At 46.2% G+C, this 19,574-nt stretch overlaps 1 protein-coding gene across 1 annotated transcript in view; it reads left to right on the top strand.

Annotated features, from left to right (window-relative positions):
• The window catches only part of LOC146335209 (uncharacterized), a 30,487-nt gene that overhangs the window by 9,894 nt on the left and 1,019 nt on the right, over nt 1–19,574 (top strand). Inside the window, exons 4-15 of the mRNA XM_084822324.1 lie at nt 159–261; nt 2,017–2,118; nt 3,444–3,606; nt 3,971–4,131; nt 4,520–4,624; nt 6,719–6,795; nt 7,212–7,274; nt 7,633–7,752; nt 8,467–8,595; nt 12,729–12,921; nt 14,116–14,250; nt 15,977–16,075. Coding sequence (XP_084678450.1) covers nt 159–261; nt 2,017–2,118; nt 3,444–3,606; nt 3,971–4,131; nt 4,520–4,624; nt 6,719–6,795; nt 7,212–7,274; nt 7,633–7,752; nt 8,467–8,595; nt 12,729–12,921; nt 14,116–14,250; nt 15,977–16,075 — 1,450 coding nt within the window. The remainder of the gene's footprint in view (nt 1–158; nt 262–2,016; nt 2,119–3,443; nt 3,607–3,970; nt 4,132–4,519; nt 4,625–6,718; nt 6,796–7,211; nt 7,275–7,632; nt 7,753–8,466; nt 8,596–12,728; nt 12,922–14,115; nt 14,251–15,976; nt 16,076–19,574) is intronic.

Raw genomic sequence — 19,574 nt, 5'->3', positions numbered from 1 at the left:
CCTAGGCAGGTGGCGGGCTCTCCCACACCGGAGGCATTCAAGACGAGGCTGGGCAGCCATCTATCAGGGGTGCTTTGACCTGGATTCCTGCACTGAGCAGGGGGTTGGACTCGATGGCCTTGTAGGCCCCTTCCAACCCTCCTATTTTATGATTCTAGGTCCCCGTTCCGGTGCGAAGACAAGGCGACTTGCCTCCTAGAAACTGACCGCTTGCAAAAGATGCAAGAAGAGTATGCATGCTGGGATCCTAAAATAGCGGAGGTAGGAGCCAAAACCATTGCCACACTTTGAGAAGAGTGGTCAACTCTGCCACATTTTAGAACAGCCCACCCCCTTCCACCCTCCAGGAGTGTTGGACTACAACTTCTATCACCCCCAGCATGGCTGGGAGTTGTAGTCCAACACCTCTAGAAAGGCTGTCCAAGAATGTCCAGTGATGGATCTCGGGCATCGCCAAAGAGCTGGAACAGTTCTGCAACATGCTAGCTGTATTTCCTTTCATTTATTACATTTCTACACTGCGCAATAGTCAAAGCTGTCTGGGCAGTTTACAAAGATTAAAAACCTTAAGAATACAGTACTGTGCATAATCTGAAAACAGTTTAGCTACAAACATAAACATAGCAGACACACACTCTCACACACACACACACACACACACACACCAAAACAATATTAAAAACCTGTCATATACTGCCAAATGCCTGAAGGAAGAGGAAGGCCTTAACCTGATGCTGAAAAGATAACAACATTGGACCCACGCGGGCCTCATTGTGGAGTTCATTCCACACAATTGGGGGGCCACCACTGAGAAGACCCTCTCCCTTGTTGCCACCCTCTGAGCCTACTTCGGAGAGGTGCCTGGAGGACGAGCATAGTTCATGTGTTGAATGCAGAGAAGGCCAAAGGTTTTGCAAGATTGGCTCCAGCTACTGATTCACTCGCACACAAGCTGAGGTATGAGCAAAGGGCTCCTTAGCCCCTCTTGTCCAGCATGAACAGCAACAGAAACTCCTTTGCTGAGCTTTCTCCATTGCCTGTGTCTCGACACTTGTACATGAGAAGTCTTGACTGTGCGCCTGTACACTTAACCAGCAGTAAATTCCATTGAATTCAGTGGGACTGATTTCTGAGTTGACATCCATAGGCTTGCACTGTAGAGTTTTGCCACAGCGTTTGGGAGTATGAGGGAGAAAGAGAAGAAAGAGGTATCTTTTCAGTAGGATAAAATTTAGTTCAGGTTTGGCCTGTATATTATGGGATTAACCTTGCTGGTTGAAGGTGACGCTTTTGCAAAGTCAGAAATGGTGTGAGTGGCTTCCTTTTATTTCACAGGGGTATTGCATGACATTTTTGGCAAGTCCCAGAAAGTTTGGTAAAGGTTTGAACGCTTGGGGATGTATTCCTTTCCATTTTCTTTTATTAACAGTAGTTTATGTCATCCCAACCCAACAAACTGTCGTTAATATTAACTGTGGTTTGTTTGAAACAAGCCATCTTCAAACCATGTTTTATGAAGTTTCAACAAGCCATAGTTTAGATTAGCCACAATTTAGGGTTCGGACACAATGGTAAACTGTGGTGAATTGAATTTGGAAGTGAATCCTTTCAGTCTCCTCGTGGCTGCATCAGAAGTAGAGGTCAACACCGCATGAACCTGGGGGGAGGCTAGGCTAGTTCCCATTCGTTGTAGGGTTAACCCCTAAACAACCGAGCATTCCAGGGTCGCATGCCACGCTGGCCAATCGTGGGTTGTTGAGTAAAAGCAGAAGTGAAGAGTGGATGGGAGGCAGTGTTTTGCTCACTCCCGCTCGTGCACAGCAAATCGTTAACCCATGATTTGCTGTTACCTGTGAACTGGCTCCATGAGTTCCAATGGAACAGGATGCCCCTTCTCCCTCCACACACACGCCCCCGCAAGTTAATGCATTATGAATTTTGTTTCCTTAAGTTTTTTTTTACAAATGAACTCCACACACACACCCAATAAACCCCTCTGATTTCTTTTTCTATGAGCTCAACATGCTTGACGTTGATGATGCTGTCCAAATGCTGGATGATATGGAAACAGTCAAGTTGCAAACTGATCATAAGAGCTGGAAAAATGAGATGGCAGCTGTGAGTATACTTCTGGTCCAAGACGGTAGAGTCATTTAAAACATCAAATCCTCCCCTTTGCTTTTTGGTGTATGTTTAAATTGTGCCCTGGTGGGCAATTTTAAATGTAGGCTATATTTTGAATGGAGCAGGGGGTGATGACCAAGTAATATTGGCTCAGCCTACTTATTCACAACCACACAAGCTGAGAGATGGGCAGAGGGTTCTTGAACCACCTGTTGGCTGGTGTGAACATCAAGGGATGGTTTGGCAGAGCCCTTTGCCATGTTATGTACCTTGGCCATTTTCTTCCAAGTGTACACCTGGCCAAAGGGCTCTTTAACCTCTCCTCTTGCCCAGTGTGGACATCAAGGGATGGTTTGGCAGAGCCCTTTGCCATGTTATGTACCTTGGCCATTTTCTTCCAAGTGTACACCTGGCCAAAGGGCTCTTTAACCTCTCCTCTTGCCCAGTGTGGACATCAAGGGATGGTTTAGCAGAGCCCTTTGCCATGTTATGTTCCTTGCCTGCTTCCTTTCATTGAAGGTGCCGTGCGCATGGGCCCTGGAGCCGGCACTGAGAATGGCCCACTCTCAAATGTGATAGTTTATTATATGCAGAGAGCATCCAAGATGTATGACACCGCCTGCGGATGGATGGCCGCCTTCTCTAAGCAATCTTTTCTTGGACACACTGACGCACAGCCCTTCATCCCCTTGTGGGTGCAAATTCCAGCATTTCATGTGCCCAGTGTCCAGCAAGAGGCTTTTCTTGCACTTCCCATGCTTTCTGAGAAGGACCTCGGCATCCAGCTTCTCTTTGCTCTTTGGCTGGGCATCTGCCCTGAGATGAAATGGAATAACGGTGCAATACTGTGCAGAAGTAGGAATGGGTGAGAAGTTGGTTCTGTGGCGTGTGTTTAAGTGGATTTAGCAAATGCTAAAGCCAGTACACAAGCTGAGACAGAAGTGCATGCTGAAGTCTGCTCTGAGCTTGCGAATGCAGCTCATTGGGAGAAAAAATGTGCATAATAGTGAAAAGTGTGCAGGAAACGGCAGTACATCAGTGACAAGTACTTGGAAAGAATACATACATTAGAAAAACGCGCAGAGAAAAATTACAGATTTCTGTTTGGACTTTTTTTTTAAAGCCAAACTTATGTGGAAGCAGGATGGAACAGGCTGAATCCTGAAAATCGGAAAATCTCTGTGAGAACAAAATTGTCAGATCCATCCATCCCTACCAGGAAGCAAATCCCACTGAGTTCAAGGGGATTTGTTCCCAGATAAGCGTCCCTGGGATCACAGCCTCAATAATCTGGAGCCATTCTTCCCTTTCTGTTTCAGACTGTGGGGGAGACTGGCAAGATGATGAAAGTGTGTGAGGACGGAGATCTACGGGTGCAATTCCAGGACAGGTCTTCGATCTTCAACCCTGCCTGCCCAACGTCCTGCCACAGGGAACAGGATGCTGGCTTTATGACTGCCAAGGACATCAAGGCACCTAAACGTGAGAATATGAAATGGAAGCTGGATCCCCATATCTCTCTAAGCCGGGCTGGGGGAGGCGGGGACGACTACCAGCCTTCTGGATGCTGTTGGACTTCAACTCCCATCAGCCTCAGCTAGCATGGCCAGTGATCGGGGATCATGGAAGTCAGAGGACAACAGGTTCTAAGCCTTCTGAAATCCAGCAGTTTGGTTCGTTGGTTATTATAAATGTTTATATAGTGCTTTGAGTAATATTCTTTCCTTGGCCTGTAGTTTTATCTGGTCTAAACATCTGGGCACTTGCTTCTGCTGCGGCTTCCCCTCTCTCCTTTGCATGTCTGTGTTGTAAAGCAGAGGACATTATCTCTCTCTTTTGTGCCCAGGTAAGCCAGCTCAGCTGCAGAAGAAGGGAGGCATCAAGAGGTCCCCACTGCAACCTGGGGATGTGGTTATGGACTCCATGGATATCAAAATCATGAAGAACATCTCAGAAAACAGCATCATGGGGGAAAAGCAGGACTCCCCGATCGTTGACAGAGCCAAGGTATGAGTTAAATCCATTGCCACAACTTCGGACACAGTCCTCAGCTGTTCCTTTTCCTAAATGTTTGGCGACAGGCTTGAGTCGTTGCCAAACAGTTAAAGGGGCTGCTCACAGCATATGATGATGGACATTTATTGTTGAATGACTGTTGTAAATGTGTGCTTAGCTTTGTTGTGAAGCTGCCCTGTGCACCTGGTTAAAGGGAGGGTGGCCCTTAAATCCTGGAAATAAATAAATACATAAAGGCTGGGTTTCATCTGAAATGTAAAGTGGGCCTTTCTCTCCCGCTCTGCTTAATGATTTAGGGAATTTGTTGTCATGTTTTTACTTTTTCTTTTGTTTTCCTGTGAACACCCCCACCCCCAACTGATTTTTATTTTTCTTGCAGGTGAACAACATCTTGGCTCATGAGCTGACCTGCTTTTTCAGCCGTTTAGGAAAAGCTGAGCAATTGGAAGCTGTTCATGGCGAACAGTCTGTTGAGATGGCATCTGTGAGTATGCTTCTTTTCCAAGATAGCAGAGTAACTTAGGGCGCAATCTTATGCATGTTAGACAGAAAAAAAAGTCCTACAACTCCCAGCATTCCCCAGCCAGCACGGGTGGTTGGAGGATGCTGGAAGTTTCAAGACTTTTTCTGTCCAAATGTGCATAGGATTGTGCCCTTAATATGTCCAATTCATCTGTTTATTTTCTAGCGGTCTGTTTAAGATGATGATAATGACTGAAATCAGTTTACGGACCACTTACTGTATCCAAAAATCTCTCAAAGCGGTTTGCAATACAAAATCAGAAACCTAAAACATACAATACAAAATCCAAAGTCCAAAACATACATTAACATACAAGGTTATCACAATAGTATGTACAGATCCTTCAGTCAAAACATGTAAAATAAAATTTAAAAACCCTGATTCAAAGGACCGGGCAGCACAATCCATCGCTAACAGTCAGGAAAAGCCTGAGTAAAAAGATGCATTTTTAACAGGCGCCTAAAGCACACCATGGTTGGCATTTCCCAGATACCAGTGGGGATGGTATTCTGGAAGGTGGGTGCCCCCACTGAGAAGGCCCTTTTCTGGCTGCTGCCAGATGACAATGTGCAGGCTGTGGTACAGTTGGCAAGGCCTCCTTCGATGACCTTGGCGATCGGACGGGTCTGTGTCGGGGAGGGTGACCCGCCAGGCAACCTGGTTCCAAGTTGTTCTAGGCTTTATATGTCAACAAGAGGACTTTGAACTGGGCCAGGTAGCTAAGAGGCAGCCAGAGCAGTTGCTTGCAGTGCAGCAGCAACAAACGTAGCATATGACTGCATGGTCCCTCAGAGATGTTGCAGGAGGGAGGAAGTGGCTCTTCTCTTGCTTCCTTTGTAACACTGTCCTAGGACGTGGTGTCCCTTTTGTCGGCTGCTGTCCCAGGTGTTAGCACAGCTTCCCCAACCTGGCACCTACTAGATGTCTTGGACTTCAACTCCCATCATCCCTAGCCAGCATGGCCAATGGTTGTCCAAGAAGTTTTGGTCTGAGCTCCAAAACACAAAAAACAGCCATTTCAGCACCGGGTTTTCTGCTCCAGCCCCCATTTCACAGAAAGCAAACTGAGGAGGCTCGGAGAAGTAACTCGGCGTCTGATCCCCAAATGCCAAATCAGCTATCAACAATAAAGTGCCCATTTCACAGAAGGTAATCTGGCGATGCCCAGGGAATCATGCGCACACAACCCAGGCAAAATGTACACAACACCAAAACAAAGAGACCGCTTCTGCACAAATGCACACCCACACACTGGCAAAACACTCTAAATGCTCCCCCTCCTCTGCTCTATCCCCTGCCCCCATTTCTAGACACACACCCCAATCCCTCACTACAACCCTCAGGGTGCCTTTTCCATTAATTCATTCATTTCATTTCTATAGCGCCCAATAGCCGAAGGTCTCTGGGCGGTTCACAAAAATTAACACAACGAAGCGCAGCATAAAACAATATAAATATGAGAGCTTAAAACCACAATATAACATTACAACTAGAGTCAAACCTAGAAGCAATGCAGAGGTTTAAAATCTGGATTTAAAACACCAAAGCTAAAAGACTAGGAAGCTAAAATGCTAAAATACTGAGAGAATAAAAAGGTCTTCACCTGGCGCCGGAAGGAGGACGATGTAGGTGCTAGGCGAGCCTCTCTGGGAAGCTCATTCCACAGCCGGGGGCCACAGCAGAAAAGGCCCTCTTCCTGGTAGCCACCTGCCTCACTTCCTTTGGCAGGGGCTCCCGGAGAAGGAGGACTGAGGATGATCTTAAGGTCCCCGCAGGCACATATGGGGTGCATTTTCTGGGTGGCACAGTTCAAAACAAACCCACCATGTTTATTTCCCAAGAAAGTCTCTGGGGCCCAGAAGCATTCATGGAAATAAAGGTGGCGCTGCAGGCTTCACTTTGTACCAGTTAAGCAAAAGTCGGGACGGGCATGGAGACTGGTGGGTGCCAAGAGAGATGTCTGCGAGTGCAATGGCACCTACGGGCACCATGTTAGATTCGCCAGTGTTAGAGCTTTGATGTGCAGTTACTGGATTCATCTGTCTTCTTTTCCAGGTAGACGAAGAAAGCACTGCCTCCGCTCAAGTGTTGCTTACCGATTCTCCAACATCATCGATGGAAATATCGGTGAAGTGAGTTGAACTTAACGTGATTGTCTGTCTGCCTCCCTCATTTTGTAGGCCTACTGTGCAGCCTTTTTCTTGGCCTCCACTAAATCATGGACAACAAATCCTGAAGTCTCCTTAATAGGAAGAGTAAAAATTGAACTAATGCAATTATAGAGTTGGGAGGGATCCCAAAGTTCATCTAGTCCAGCCCCCTGCCATGGTAGGAAATCCACTACAACAACTCCTTCAACTTTTCCTCATAGGATGAGGTCACCAAGCCCCCTTTTCAAGAGTTGGTATGTTAGGCTCTGCTCACCTCAACCATATGAAAATCTTTTTCCAGCCCTGCAGGCAAACCGCCCTTCTTTGCACACGTCCCCTGGCCTTTGTGTAAACGGCAACAGTGTTATAAGGTTGCCTCTAACTGTTTTGTTTTTTAGGAAAGAAATACCTCAGTCTCTCAAGCAACAGCAAGAGAAAAGCAATCTCACTGTCTGCAAGAGGTAAAAGACTTTGAATAAAATATGGCTCAATACTACATGAAAGTTACCTTTCTTAACTTACGTCTAACTTTACATGGATTTGGATAAAATAGTATGGACTGAGTATTACTGCTCAAAACCAGTACTATATTTATCATTATTTTACATCAAGGGCAAAATCCTATACAGGTTTAGACAGAAAAATGTCTTACAACTCCCAGCAAGCATGGACTGGGAGTTGTAGGCCTTTTTTTCTGTCTAAACATGCATGGGATTGAGCCTTAAATTGGTATTCACCATGTTACCACCTTAACAATTCAAAGGGGTTTGTTTTGGCCAATTTGTAATGCCAAGATGTGCTTTCATTCCTTAAAACAAGGTTTCTTACGGATTTCAAATATATAAAGGAAATCGGTACTGGTGGATGTGGAATTGTGTTCAAGGGCCAACATTGCATTGACAAGGTGGAGTACGCCATCAAACGAGTGACCCTTACTGCGTAAGTATCCTATACTTGCTTTTATTGGGATTCACAAGCCCTTAAAAGCAGCCCACCTGGGGCCCTCTGGATATTTTGGACTGCAGCTCCCAGCATTCCTGACCACTGGCCATGATGGCTGTGGCTGATGGGAGTTCAGGTCCAAAACATCTGGAGGGCCTCTGGTTGGCAAGCCCTGACTTTAAAGTATGTGGCTCTCTTCCCCCATTAATATTGTCTGTTTTATAGATCTAGTTTCAGTGTGGTGGCATGTCCTCCCCCGACCCCTAACTTAATCTCCAAATGTTTTGACTGTGGTTTAGCAACTAGAATAATGGTTGATTTGGGAAGGGCGGGTGCATAAAACTTGCCCCCAAATAGCAACAACAATAGCAATTTGTTATGAGACGAATTGGCAACAGTATTATGATGGAGAAATGCATTGAGGGGAATATGCCTACCAGTACTTACGTAACACGCCCTTGATATATGGATATAAAAATATATACACTTGCACGTATATAGAGAAATGCACATGCACTCACACACAGAGACATGTGCACACATATACTCAGGGGGCACACACACAGGCACGCATGCAGACACACACAGGAACGTGCACACGCATACACAGAGGTCCAACATCCCAGCTATAAACACTCATGAAAGCGTCACTTCTGCACAGTACCCTTTCTGAATGTTTGTAACTATGTTTTTGGCTTTTATCCCGACCAGCGATGGAGAGAGAGCCGAGCGTGAAGTACAGGCTCTGGCCAAACTTGACCATGAAAACATTGTTCGGTATAATACTTGTTGGCGTGGGGAAGACATTTCTGAATTGGAGGCCAGCTTCAGGGGTACCAGGTATGACCGGCGGGTCTCTGAGATGCCAAATCTTGCTCTTCCGTGTCCAGGCATCCCATGCCAGTATTGCCAAATGCACTGTTGCAGCAGTACTCCCCTGCTGTATCAGTGATGGTACAACACCAGCCTAGATGTGTTAATCCCCTTTTAAAGAAATAAACTGGTTTTGGTTAGTCATGGCAGAATTGGGCCACGGTTATTATCAGCACAGCGGAAGAGGATTTGGGGCATTTAAGCCAGGGCTGGGCAGAAGGTAGATCAGGGTTTACCAGTACATCTCTGCATGATTTGCAGTAGATCGGCAAGGGTTTCTGACTCCGGGTTTTAAAGAATCACAGCGACAACAGGAGCAAAAGTATGGTTCCTGTCGGAGAGCTCCGATATCGGAGCCTCCTATCTATCCAAAACCCTGGTGGGCTCTTGCTGGCAGGGCAGGAAAAAGCAGGGAGCCGGTATCTCCCTTTTTCCCTCATCCACATTTTATTTTTTTGCATGGAGCAAAAAATGTCCTCCCATTGCAAGCAGTGGGGGGAATCTGTTTAGACCACCGCTTTGCCAATTGTTTAATTGTTTTGTCAGTTGGCAACTGTCCTTTTTGGATATTCAGAGGCAATGGTAGGAAGGAAGTTTATTTAGTTAAAATAAGCTAATAAAGCTGGAAAAAGCGAGACAAGACATTCAAAGCAAAAGGCATATGTTCCTTTGGTCAGTGGGAACCCCGTACCCTTATCAGATAAGAGCCGTGATGAACGGCTCCAATGGCCTGGCCCGTAACTCCCTCAGAGAGCTATATACACGTATAAAGAGTGGGAGAAATGTGTAGTAGTGGGGAGGCATTACACAGAAGGCCCACGAGCCCTGGGAGGGAAATCCAAGCACAGGCAACTGAGTTTGACTCTCTAGGCATGTCATGGTTGGTCCCAACAGTTATTTCCAAGTTTTAATATTCATTTAATTATTTTTATCCCTCTCCTCAGCCCAAAAAAAGTTTCAGAGAGGCTTACAATCGATCAGTAAACAGGCTTATGCTCTTAAATACACAACACACAAGGAAATAGGAATGGGGAGGGAAGAGGAAAACAGGTAGGGTTTCAGCAGGTCTGGTGGCATGGCCCTGCTTAAACTCTCGTCTCATGCGTGGTGGGGCAGCCCAACTGGAGGAGCCATGGTTTTCCCCTTTCCCCACTCCTGTCTCTCTCGCTCCTCTTCCTTCCCACAGGGCCATTAATATCATAATTGAAGGAACACCCTCCCTGTCCAGATCCACCAGGTCCCTGATTTGTGTGTTTTCTCCTAGAAACTGGAGACACTCCTGTTTGTGATGGGCTTTTAATGTGTAGCTTTCTCACTGCTGCTCTCTATTTGATGTTTTCTATCACCACTCTGGGCTATTCTAATTTTCTTATATTGTATTTCATAGAATCACAGAATAGTAGGGTTGCAAGGGGCCTACAAGACCATCGAGTCCAACCCCGTGCTCAATGCAGGAACCCAGGTCAGACCATCCCCGACAGATGGCTGTCCAGCCTCGTCTTGAATGCCTCCAGTGTGGGAGAGCCCACCGCCTCCCTGGGTAGTTGGTTCCATTGTCGTATTGCTCTAACAGTCAGGATGTTTTTCCTGATGGTCAGCTGGAATCTGGCTTCCTGTCACTTGAGCCCATGATTCTGTGTCCTGCATTCTGGGATGATCGAGAAGAGATCCTGGCCTTCCTCTCTGTGACAGCCTTTCAAGTACTTGAAGAGCGCTATCCTATCTCCCCTCTGTCTTCTCTTCTCAAGGCTAAACAGGCCCAGTTCTTTCAGTCTCTCTTCATAGGGCTTGTAGTGTTGTTGAGCCACTATCCCCCATCTTGTAACTGTGCATTTGGTTTCTTTTTCCTAGGTGCAGAACTTGGCATTTCTCCCTATTAAACCTCATTCTGTTGTTTTCTGCCCAGCGCTCCAGTCTATCAAGATCACCTTGGATTTTGTTTCTGTCTTCCAAAGTATTAGCTATCCCACCCAATTTTGTGTCATCTGCAAATTTGAGCTAGTTTGCTCATCAGGATATCATGGGGCACTTTGTCGAAAGCTTTGCTGAAGTCGACATATATTATGTCCACAGCATTCCCACAGTCCACAAGGGAGGTTACTTGATCAAAAAATGAGATCAGATTAGTCTGGCAGGATTTGTTCTTGACAAATCCATGTTGGCTTCGAGTAATCACTGCATTATTTTCACGGTGCTTACAGATGGATTGCTTTATCATCTGCTCCAGAATTTTCCCAGGGATTGATGTCAGACTGACTGGTCTGTAGTTCCCAGGTTCCTCCTTTTTACTCTTTTTGAAAATAGGGACAACATTAGCTCTCCTCCAGTCATCTGGCACTTCCCCTGTCCTCCATGATTTCTCAAAGAGAATAGACAGTGGTTCTGAGAGTTCTTCTGCCAGTTCCTTTATTACTCTAGGATGCAGTTCATCTGGCCCTGGAGATTTGAACTCATTCAAAGTCATTAGGTGTTCCTTGACCATACGCCTATCCATCTCAAGCTGCAATCCTGCCCCTTCAGCCTGTACTTCGCCTTTGCCAGGGGGGGTCATAGACCCTCTTTTGGGAGAAGACTCAGCCAAAGTAGGAATTGAGCACCTCTGCCTTTTCTTTGTCATCTGTTGTCGTTTTGCCATCCTTATTTAAGAGCTGAACCACCATTTATTTCCTCTGCCTTTTACTATGCACATAGCTGAAGAAAGCCTTTTTGTTGCTTTTAGCATCCCTCACTAACCTCAGCTCCTTCTCAGCTTTAGCCTTCCTGACGCCACCCCTGCAATTCTGTGCTACCTGCCTGTACTCTTCCTTTGTTGCTTGGCCTTCTTTCCACTTCCTATATGTGTCCTTTTTTGTTTTCAGGTCATCCCTAAGCTTTTTGTGAAGCCACATTGGCTTCTTCTGTTGTCTTCCACCTTTTCTTCTTGTTGGAATTGTTTGTGATTGTGCCTTGAGAATTTCCGTTTTTAAAAGCTCCCACCCATATTGGACTCCTTTTCTCGTTAGCGTCGCTTGCCATGGGACCTTACTGTTCATTGTTCTGAGTTTATTAAAATCAGCTTTCCTAAAATCCAGGGTATGCATTTGACTACACTCGGTTTTTGCTTCCCTTAGAACCAAGAACCCAAGTACAACATGGTCGCTTTCCCCCAGAGTTCCTGTAACTGCTACTTGATCCACTGAGTCATCTCTGTTGGTTAGGATCAAGTCAAGTATAGCCGATCCTCTAGTTCCTTCCTCTACTTTCTGTAGGAGGAAGTTATCCGCCACACAAGTCAGGAATTTCCTGGAGGGGCCATGTTTTGCAGAATTTGTCTCTCAACAAATATCAGGGAAATTGAAGTCCCCTATTACTACTACAGCATGCTTCTTTAAAACATTGGCTATTTGCTTTTCAAAAGTTTCAACCTCGTCTTCTCCTTGATTGGGTGGACAGTAGTAGACTCCGACCACCAGGTTCCTTTTATTGTTTGCTCCATTTATTTTGATCCAGATGCTCTCGATGGGGCTACCAAGCTCATCCTCCTGTATTTCTGTGCAGAGATATGTATTTTTCACATACAGTGCAACCCCACCTCCTTTTCTGTCCCTCCTGTTCTTTTTGAAGAAGTTATATCCTTCAATTGCTGTACTCCAGTCATGAGAGTCACCCCACTAAGTCTCAGTTATACCTCTCAAGTCATAATTTCCCTCCTGTATTAAGAGTTCAAGTTTGTTCTGTTTGTTTCCCATACTCTGGGCATTAGTATATAGACATTGAAGACCACGTGCTTCATAGTCTGGCTTTCTTCCTACATGTGTCTGAAGACTATTATTGGGCGCTATCAGAGCTGTTCTCTCCGTTGCGGTGCATCGTGCAATTTCGTGATGGTTGTGTTGGTTTTTGTTTCTTATCCCAGGGGTGGGGAACCTGTGGTCCCCTAGATGTTGCTGGACTACATCCCCTATCAGTTCCGAGCAGTATGGCCAATGGTCAGCGATGATGGGAGTTGTAGTCCAACTTCGTCTGGAAGGCCGCCGGTGTCAAGTGTTTATTCTGTGCTGCTCTGGCTATGAAAGTAGATGAGCAGGGTAGGAAACAATAAATGTTCTTCTTGTTCACAGCTCGGGGAAAGCCTATCTGTACAAGTGCATCTTCATACAAATGGAGTATTGTGGGAATGGAACGCTAAAACGCTGGATAGAACAAAACAGTGGAATGCCAAGTTCTGGGGTCGATGGTTCAGTGAAATTCCAGCAAATAGTAAAAGGAGTGGCCTATATCCATTCTCAGAACTTAATTCACCGGGATCTCAAAGTAAGTAGGCTAGAAAGTAAGTCTGAGTGATTAAAAAAACATTGGACAGAAATGTCCAGCTGGCTGCAGCCTCCATTGAAACGCCCGGCAAGCCCCACCGCAGAGGTCTGGAGGGAGTGATGCTGTCGTACAGGGCAGTGCTGCACATGGGCAGGATGCAGTGGGGCCCTCACAGCCCTGCTGCTTTTCTTACGCCCCGCCAGTTCCTTTGCCAAGCGGCCCCCATGTTTGTGCTACGGTGATTTGGCGCTTCCGGGGCGACCCGAAATGAGCATAAAGGCTCTTCTCTGGAAGGAGGCAGGTCGGCAGAGCTCGCGTAAGGGGGCTCCACCGACCTGCCTCCTTCCAGAACTGAGCATTTCCGTGTGTTTCAGGGCTCCCCCTAGGAAGTGCTACATCTTCCTTGCGTAAGCAGTGGGTTCCACTTGCACAATGCGATTGGCGGTCCCACTGTTCACGGAAGGGAATCGGTGGGGCATAAGCACCCTGTTGGATTCTGCCCAGTGTCTACTCAGAAGTAAGTCCCTCTGCATTCAGTGGAGCCTACTCCTAGGTAAGTGGGTATAGGATTGCAGCCTAAAACACATAGGGTTTGAGCCAGACTGTGGCTGTGCTTTCATAAAACACTAAGCCAGAATTCTTCAGAGTCCTGGCTTACCGTTCACATGGAAGCATGCAAACAGGAGACATTAGAGATACCAAATGCCTGGAAATTTTGAAGCTGGGTATGTGTGAGTGTGTGTGTGTGGGGGGGGTTCTGCAGGAAAGAAAAATGGGGGGGGACAGAAAAAGATGTAGTACTTTTTTCTTAGCACTTCTTAAAGTTCTAAAGTTGTGTTATTTGGGAACATAACATGTATTAAGCTTAACTTCATTTACTCATACAATTATCAAGTTTGGTATATTTCATTTAAAAATATAGTTTATTCAGACAGTAATTACAAATTTACTAATCGAATGTATGTGTGTGTGTATATATAAAAAATATAGACACATACACTATATACACACACCTGTTCCAAGTGGAGTTCAAGATGCATAATTCTAAGGAACCTAGCATCCCAAGTATGAGATGACTGTACTATCCCAAAAATCTGGATCTGAACTGGCCCAGGCTAATCCACATAGGCAGGAGTAATGCATGGAAAAATTCTAATAGATATTACTCTGAATTTCTTTCTTTTTTTAATGCAGCCTGAAAATATATTTATATCTTCTCAAGATAAAATAAAGATAGGTGATTTTGGATTAGTGACTTCGGGAGTAGATGACCTTTCGGTGAACAGAACAAAAAGCAAGGAAAGGAAATTATATATCGCCCCTGAACAGGTAATCCATAAGCTCCACAGTAATATGTGCTCTGGTAATCTCTGGGTTGGATTACTGTAATGCCTTATATGTGGGGCTGCCCTTGAAGATGGTTTGGAACCTTCAACTGGTCCAGAATGTGGCTGCTAAGGTTCTTACAAAATGACCTAGAACAGCAGTCCCCAGCCCTTTTTTGATGGGTGGGCACATGAGGAATTTTGAGGGAATGTCATGGGTACTCTCACAAAATGGCTGCCATGGTAGGCATGGCTGGTCACAAACATAATAATTTCCCAGAAGGCATATTGGTGAGATGGAAATGAAAATAACTTGCCCCAGTACCTTAAGTACAAGACGGAGCTCCAGAACACGAAATCGCTCTGTTGATCCCAAATAAAGGTGGTGCTGGAGGGCAGCACTTTGCTTTGCAGCAGGCCAGGCTCCCAGGTGAAAAAAAAAACCAATCAATTTTTTAAAAAACACTCAAAATAAGACGTTTTGATGCCTGTTGGGTGCCAAGAAAGGGGTCCATAGGCACATTGATGGGCATGGTCACCATATTGGACATCCCAGACTTGGATGGAGTCATGTTACCCCAATCCTGAAAGATGCACATGGGCTCCCTCTTTACTTCCCTGCCCAACTAAACTTGCTGGCAATCACCTTCAGAGCCTTCAGTGGCTCGGGGCCCAAATATCTTAAGGAATGGCTCCTCCTGTATCCTCCCTCCTGTGCATAGAGATCTTCAGATCAGCCCCTCTCCATGTACTGTTGGGTGGAAATGTCAGAGCAATCTGTTTGGGGGAGGAGTTTGATGAGTTTTCCTAGGCTCAGCCCCCCCCCCGGAAATGGTTTCCTCTGCGGCACCTGAACCGGATCTGCAACAAGTTGGGCCAGTTCATGGATTTCCCAGGAATTGTGCACATTTTGGTGTGGTGGTGGAAGGTTCTGTACTTTGTGCAAATTATGGCTGAATGTGGCCAAATTTGCGCAAATTGTGGCCGAATTTGCAGAAATGGCAGCTGAATTTGTGCTTGTTGCAGGACTCCCCCCTCCACCCCCCAAACGCTCAAAAAAGTTCCTGGAGTTCAGGGAATAGCCTGCAGCTTGGCTTGCAGACACAAAGCAAGTCATAAACATACACTCCGTCAAGCCAAAAAAGAAATAGACATCCCTGCTGTTGGGAGAGGTGCACTATGCATCTACAAAAGAAAGGGCCTTCTCTGTGGTGGCACCCCTGCTTTCTTTTTGGTGATAACCCAAAATATTCCTTTTTGTCCAGGCATTTCAGTGTATTTTTTTAAGTAAAATTATTGGTTTGCTGGTTGAATAGATGTTATGCTTCTTATTTTGGAATGTTATTTCTGTGACAGTGTATTTCTCTTTTGCTTATGTCCTGAACACCTGGGATCCCTTGTGGATGAAGGGCGGTTTATACATTTTGAAAATAAATAATAAATAAATAAAAGGGGTTCCTGGCTCGAAGCCGGGGATTGGGTTCGACACTTCTGTGGCTTGCCCCGTTGGTTTTTCCGATCCAGCTGGTTCCTCCCTTGTGTCGGAATCTCAGCTGCGGCTCCGGGCTGGGGTCACGACAAAGAGCCAATTCCTACAGCTCGTCTTGAGACACGATCTTTGCTAAAGACCAATGCCTTCCCACTTCTCTCAAAAGCCGGTAGGGTTTGCCCTTCTCTCGCAATGTGTTCTTCATTGCACACCTAATCTACTTTTATTCTGCTCTCCGCAGGTGGGGAACAACTACGGAAAGGAAGTGGATATCTTTCCATTAGGATTAATATGGTTTGAAATGCTGTACAGATCTGCAACTTCATCGGAGAAAATAGAGGTAAATAGCCTGAAAACTTCCTTACTATTTGCCAGCCCGTTATTTCTTAAGAATTACATATCCTATTGAGATCTGGCTGCCGCTTTGCAGTAATCCCCTGCTTTGGGATTAGGCTGACTGAGGAATTCTGGGAGCCATAGTCCAACCCATCTGGAGGGCACCAGGTTGGAGAAAGGGTGTGACTCTCCTTTGGCTTCAGCCTCCTTCCAGCCAAGAAACAAACAACATTCTGTGGCCACATTGGTTCATTTTCGATTTTAGGATTTCCCCCCCCTAAATATTTGTGTGCATTTCTGCAAACTGTGGGTTTCCCCTAATCCTGCTGCTACTTCCCCCTTGTGTGTGAGTTGTGCAGTTGAGCTGTGCAAGGCCCGGCACTCTGAGAATGGCTCTGCGATTGGTATATAGGATGATCAGTGCAGGGTGACGATACAAACACTTGCAGACGATGATGGGGAAGGGAGAATGGGGGTCTGTGTCTTGGGGGGGGGCATTGTACACATTTGCACACACTAGGGATATTTGAAAAAATTCCTTCAGTTCATTTTTTTTAAATACTTTTTGTTCTATTTTTTTATCTTTATAAATGAAATAAACAATGCCAACAATCTAATCATTATCTACAGTTTCCAACAACATAGTATTCTTAAGAGGACACAGCAATAACAAAAAAGGAAGAGCAGAAGAAAGAAAAAGAAAAAAATATTTTAGAAAGTTACTTAAAAGGATTAAATTTAAACTCCATTACACACAAACTTCAAATCTCATTCTGCTTTAAAAATTCTACCTATAAGACTGCCAATATTACAATTCAGTGCAGCATAGGTAATCAACATTACATTTCAGTATCATATCATCAGTCTTATAGCAAGGGAGCAAGCCTACAATTCATTTCCAATAACCATATATTGCTCTTCAGTTGACATATAATAGTAAAGCTCAACAATTTAGCCAGCCAAAAATGTTACCCTTCAGTTCTTTTTTGATCAGGATGCACCGAGTTCATACCTTCCAGACCAAACATGGACTTGTACACAGTCTGCGATCAAAGTCCGTACATTTCTGAGCTTGCAATGTGATTCGCAGACCCAAAAAAATGCGTTCAGCAGCATGTGCATGAAACAAATGCGTACTTTTCAAAAATGCGCACGAGCCCTCTTTAAGCAATGGGAGAAGGATGTGTATTTTAACGATGTGCACAATTGATGCGTGCCTTTGGAAAAATGCACATGAAAACAACCCACCGTGCATGGCTAGTCGCCCATCATGGGCTAGTGTGTTGTGCGAATGCATCCAGCATCTCTAGGAGTTGATGCAGCTGGAGAGGTTTGGGGCAAGGGAGAGAAGTGTTCAACTGGCTGCCCCCTCTTTCCTATATACTGCACATATAGAAAATACATATCCTGGCAGCTGTTTTGCAAATGTAATACAGATTTGCAGAGACGTTGCATCCCAGTTCTCTCAGGCTGCCAGACAGCAGCCCCTTCCACAGAGCATCAGTATCTCCCCTCTCCTACTCTTGTCAAGCGGGGTGTGTGTGTGTGGAGGATGGGACAATGGCTCGGCCAGGTTTTCCCCTCAGCAAGGGTACAAGTTGGGTGTGTGAGCTCCATGTTTTCTGATTTGGGCTCCAGCTGATGGGGGCAGAAAAAATTAAAGGGATTCTGCTCCTGAATCAGTAACTTTCACGTTTGGAAGGGCAACGAGTGAGGCATCAGAAGAGCCCTGCTGGAGCAGACCCAGGGTCCATCTAGTCCAGCATTCTGTTCATACAGTGGCCCGCTAGCTGTCCATCAGGAACCCACAAGCAGGGCATGAGCACAACCGCACCCTCCTGCCCATGTTCCCCAGCAACAGGCGTACACAGGCTCACTGCCTCTGGTCCTGGAGGTAGCATGTAGCCCTCAAGGCTTTTTCCTTTGTGCACTTTGACCATCATTGAATGGCCATATTTGAATGGTGTTTTAGACAAGGGCAGGGTGGTGATGGTTGAAATGTGTGGTTAAGGGTGGGAAGGGTGAGGCCATTGTTCGGTTCCCACGATCGCAGCTAGGGAAATGAGCCACGGTGGCTGATTTCACCCACCCTGTGGGCCTGCTGCATGCCGGGAGATGAGCGTAGTCACCCTTGGCAGCTGGGCTTGTTGTGTTGTGCAAACCTAGCCAGAGTAGCTCGTCGCTGTAGTCAACAAGCCACCCCGGAACCCCACAACAGCCTGCACAGGGTGGTTAACAAGCCACCGCGGCTCATTTCCCTAGCCGCGATCGTGGGAACCAAACAATGGCCTCACCCCTCCCAACCAGTAACCACACATTTAAAAATAGAGACACACGCACTACACACACACACACACACACACACTCCCACCCTGGAACCCCACAACAGCATGTGCAGGGTGGTTAACAAGCCACCATGGCTTATTAACTACCCTGCAGCGGTGCAAACCAGGTCAGTACGTCTCCTACCCGTTGCCTTCCCCTTCCCGCTGAGCAATGTGTCCACCTTTGTCACGCGACCAAGAGTGTGAGAAGTGTTGAGTCGGACATGCTCTGTGAAGCCCAATACACCTGCCCCCCAAACAATAGGGCAGCAAGAAATATTGCCTCTTCACCCACTTCAGTCAGGGTGATGTTCCATCCCAGATGCAGCTAGGCTTGTTTTATGCTTGATCTTCACTCGCTCTTTAGGCCTTAGACCAAGGATGTGCCTTCCTGATCTTGCTGGACTGCAATTCCTCATCAACCCCAGCCAGCATGCCCTGTGCTCAGGGATGATGGGGATTGTAGTCCAACCACATTTGGAAGGCAACAGGTGTCAGGGTGGACACTGAGCCCATAGAATCCCAGAGTAGTTCTGATGCTGAGGAAGAGCAGTCGCTCCTTCGGGAGAGGAGCGCGCTCCTTTTTTCCCAGGACCAACAGCTGACGGAGATTCCTCCCACCCACATTCCTAGTTTAGAAAGCAATCCAGGGAGTGACTCAGCACAGATTGCAGACTGGGTGGATGCGCGGCGCAGACGCGGAGAGCGGCGCCAAATGGTTTGCGCTCAAAGAACGGTTGCGCCCAGAGGATCCAAGGGAAAAGGGGAGGGATTCTCCCTAGTCCTTATATTCAGGGGTCTGCCAGTAATTGCCCTTCAAACGGGGACCAACTGTTCCAACTTAGGGCATAGGGATGCTGCTGCTCAGATCTAGTTGCTACCTGTAGAGCTGTTAAGTTGTAAAAGAAGAATAAAGCTTTGAAAAGAATCCCTTTGTCTGTGTCTGGACTTGGCTACTGGATTAGACTGAGAGCCCTCCAAGGAGCCCTTGACAACAGGGTTCCTCACCCCTGCCTTTGACCCATGCCAAGAGATTTGCATTATGTATGTATGCTTACCCCTATTTCCGCACCCCACTCAGGAAAAAGGGGGCCAAGTTTGGGGCAATTATGCAGATGGGGTCTCTCTTGAAGATCACAGCTTTGAATTGAGCCATTGATAACTGTGTCATCAGAAATT

Source organism: Heloderma suspectum, chromosome 15, assembly GCF_057233095.1.
Source record: "Heloderma suspectum isolate Gila_16-S chromosome 15, 16-S_ref, whole genome shotgun sequence".
In the NCBI taxonomy this organism is placed as follows: domain Eukaryota; kingdom Metazoa; phylum Chordata; class Lepidosauria; order Squamata; family Helodermatidae; genus Heloderma; species Heloderma suspectum.
This window is presented reverse-complemented; position numbering and strand designations above follow the sequence as displayed.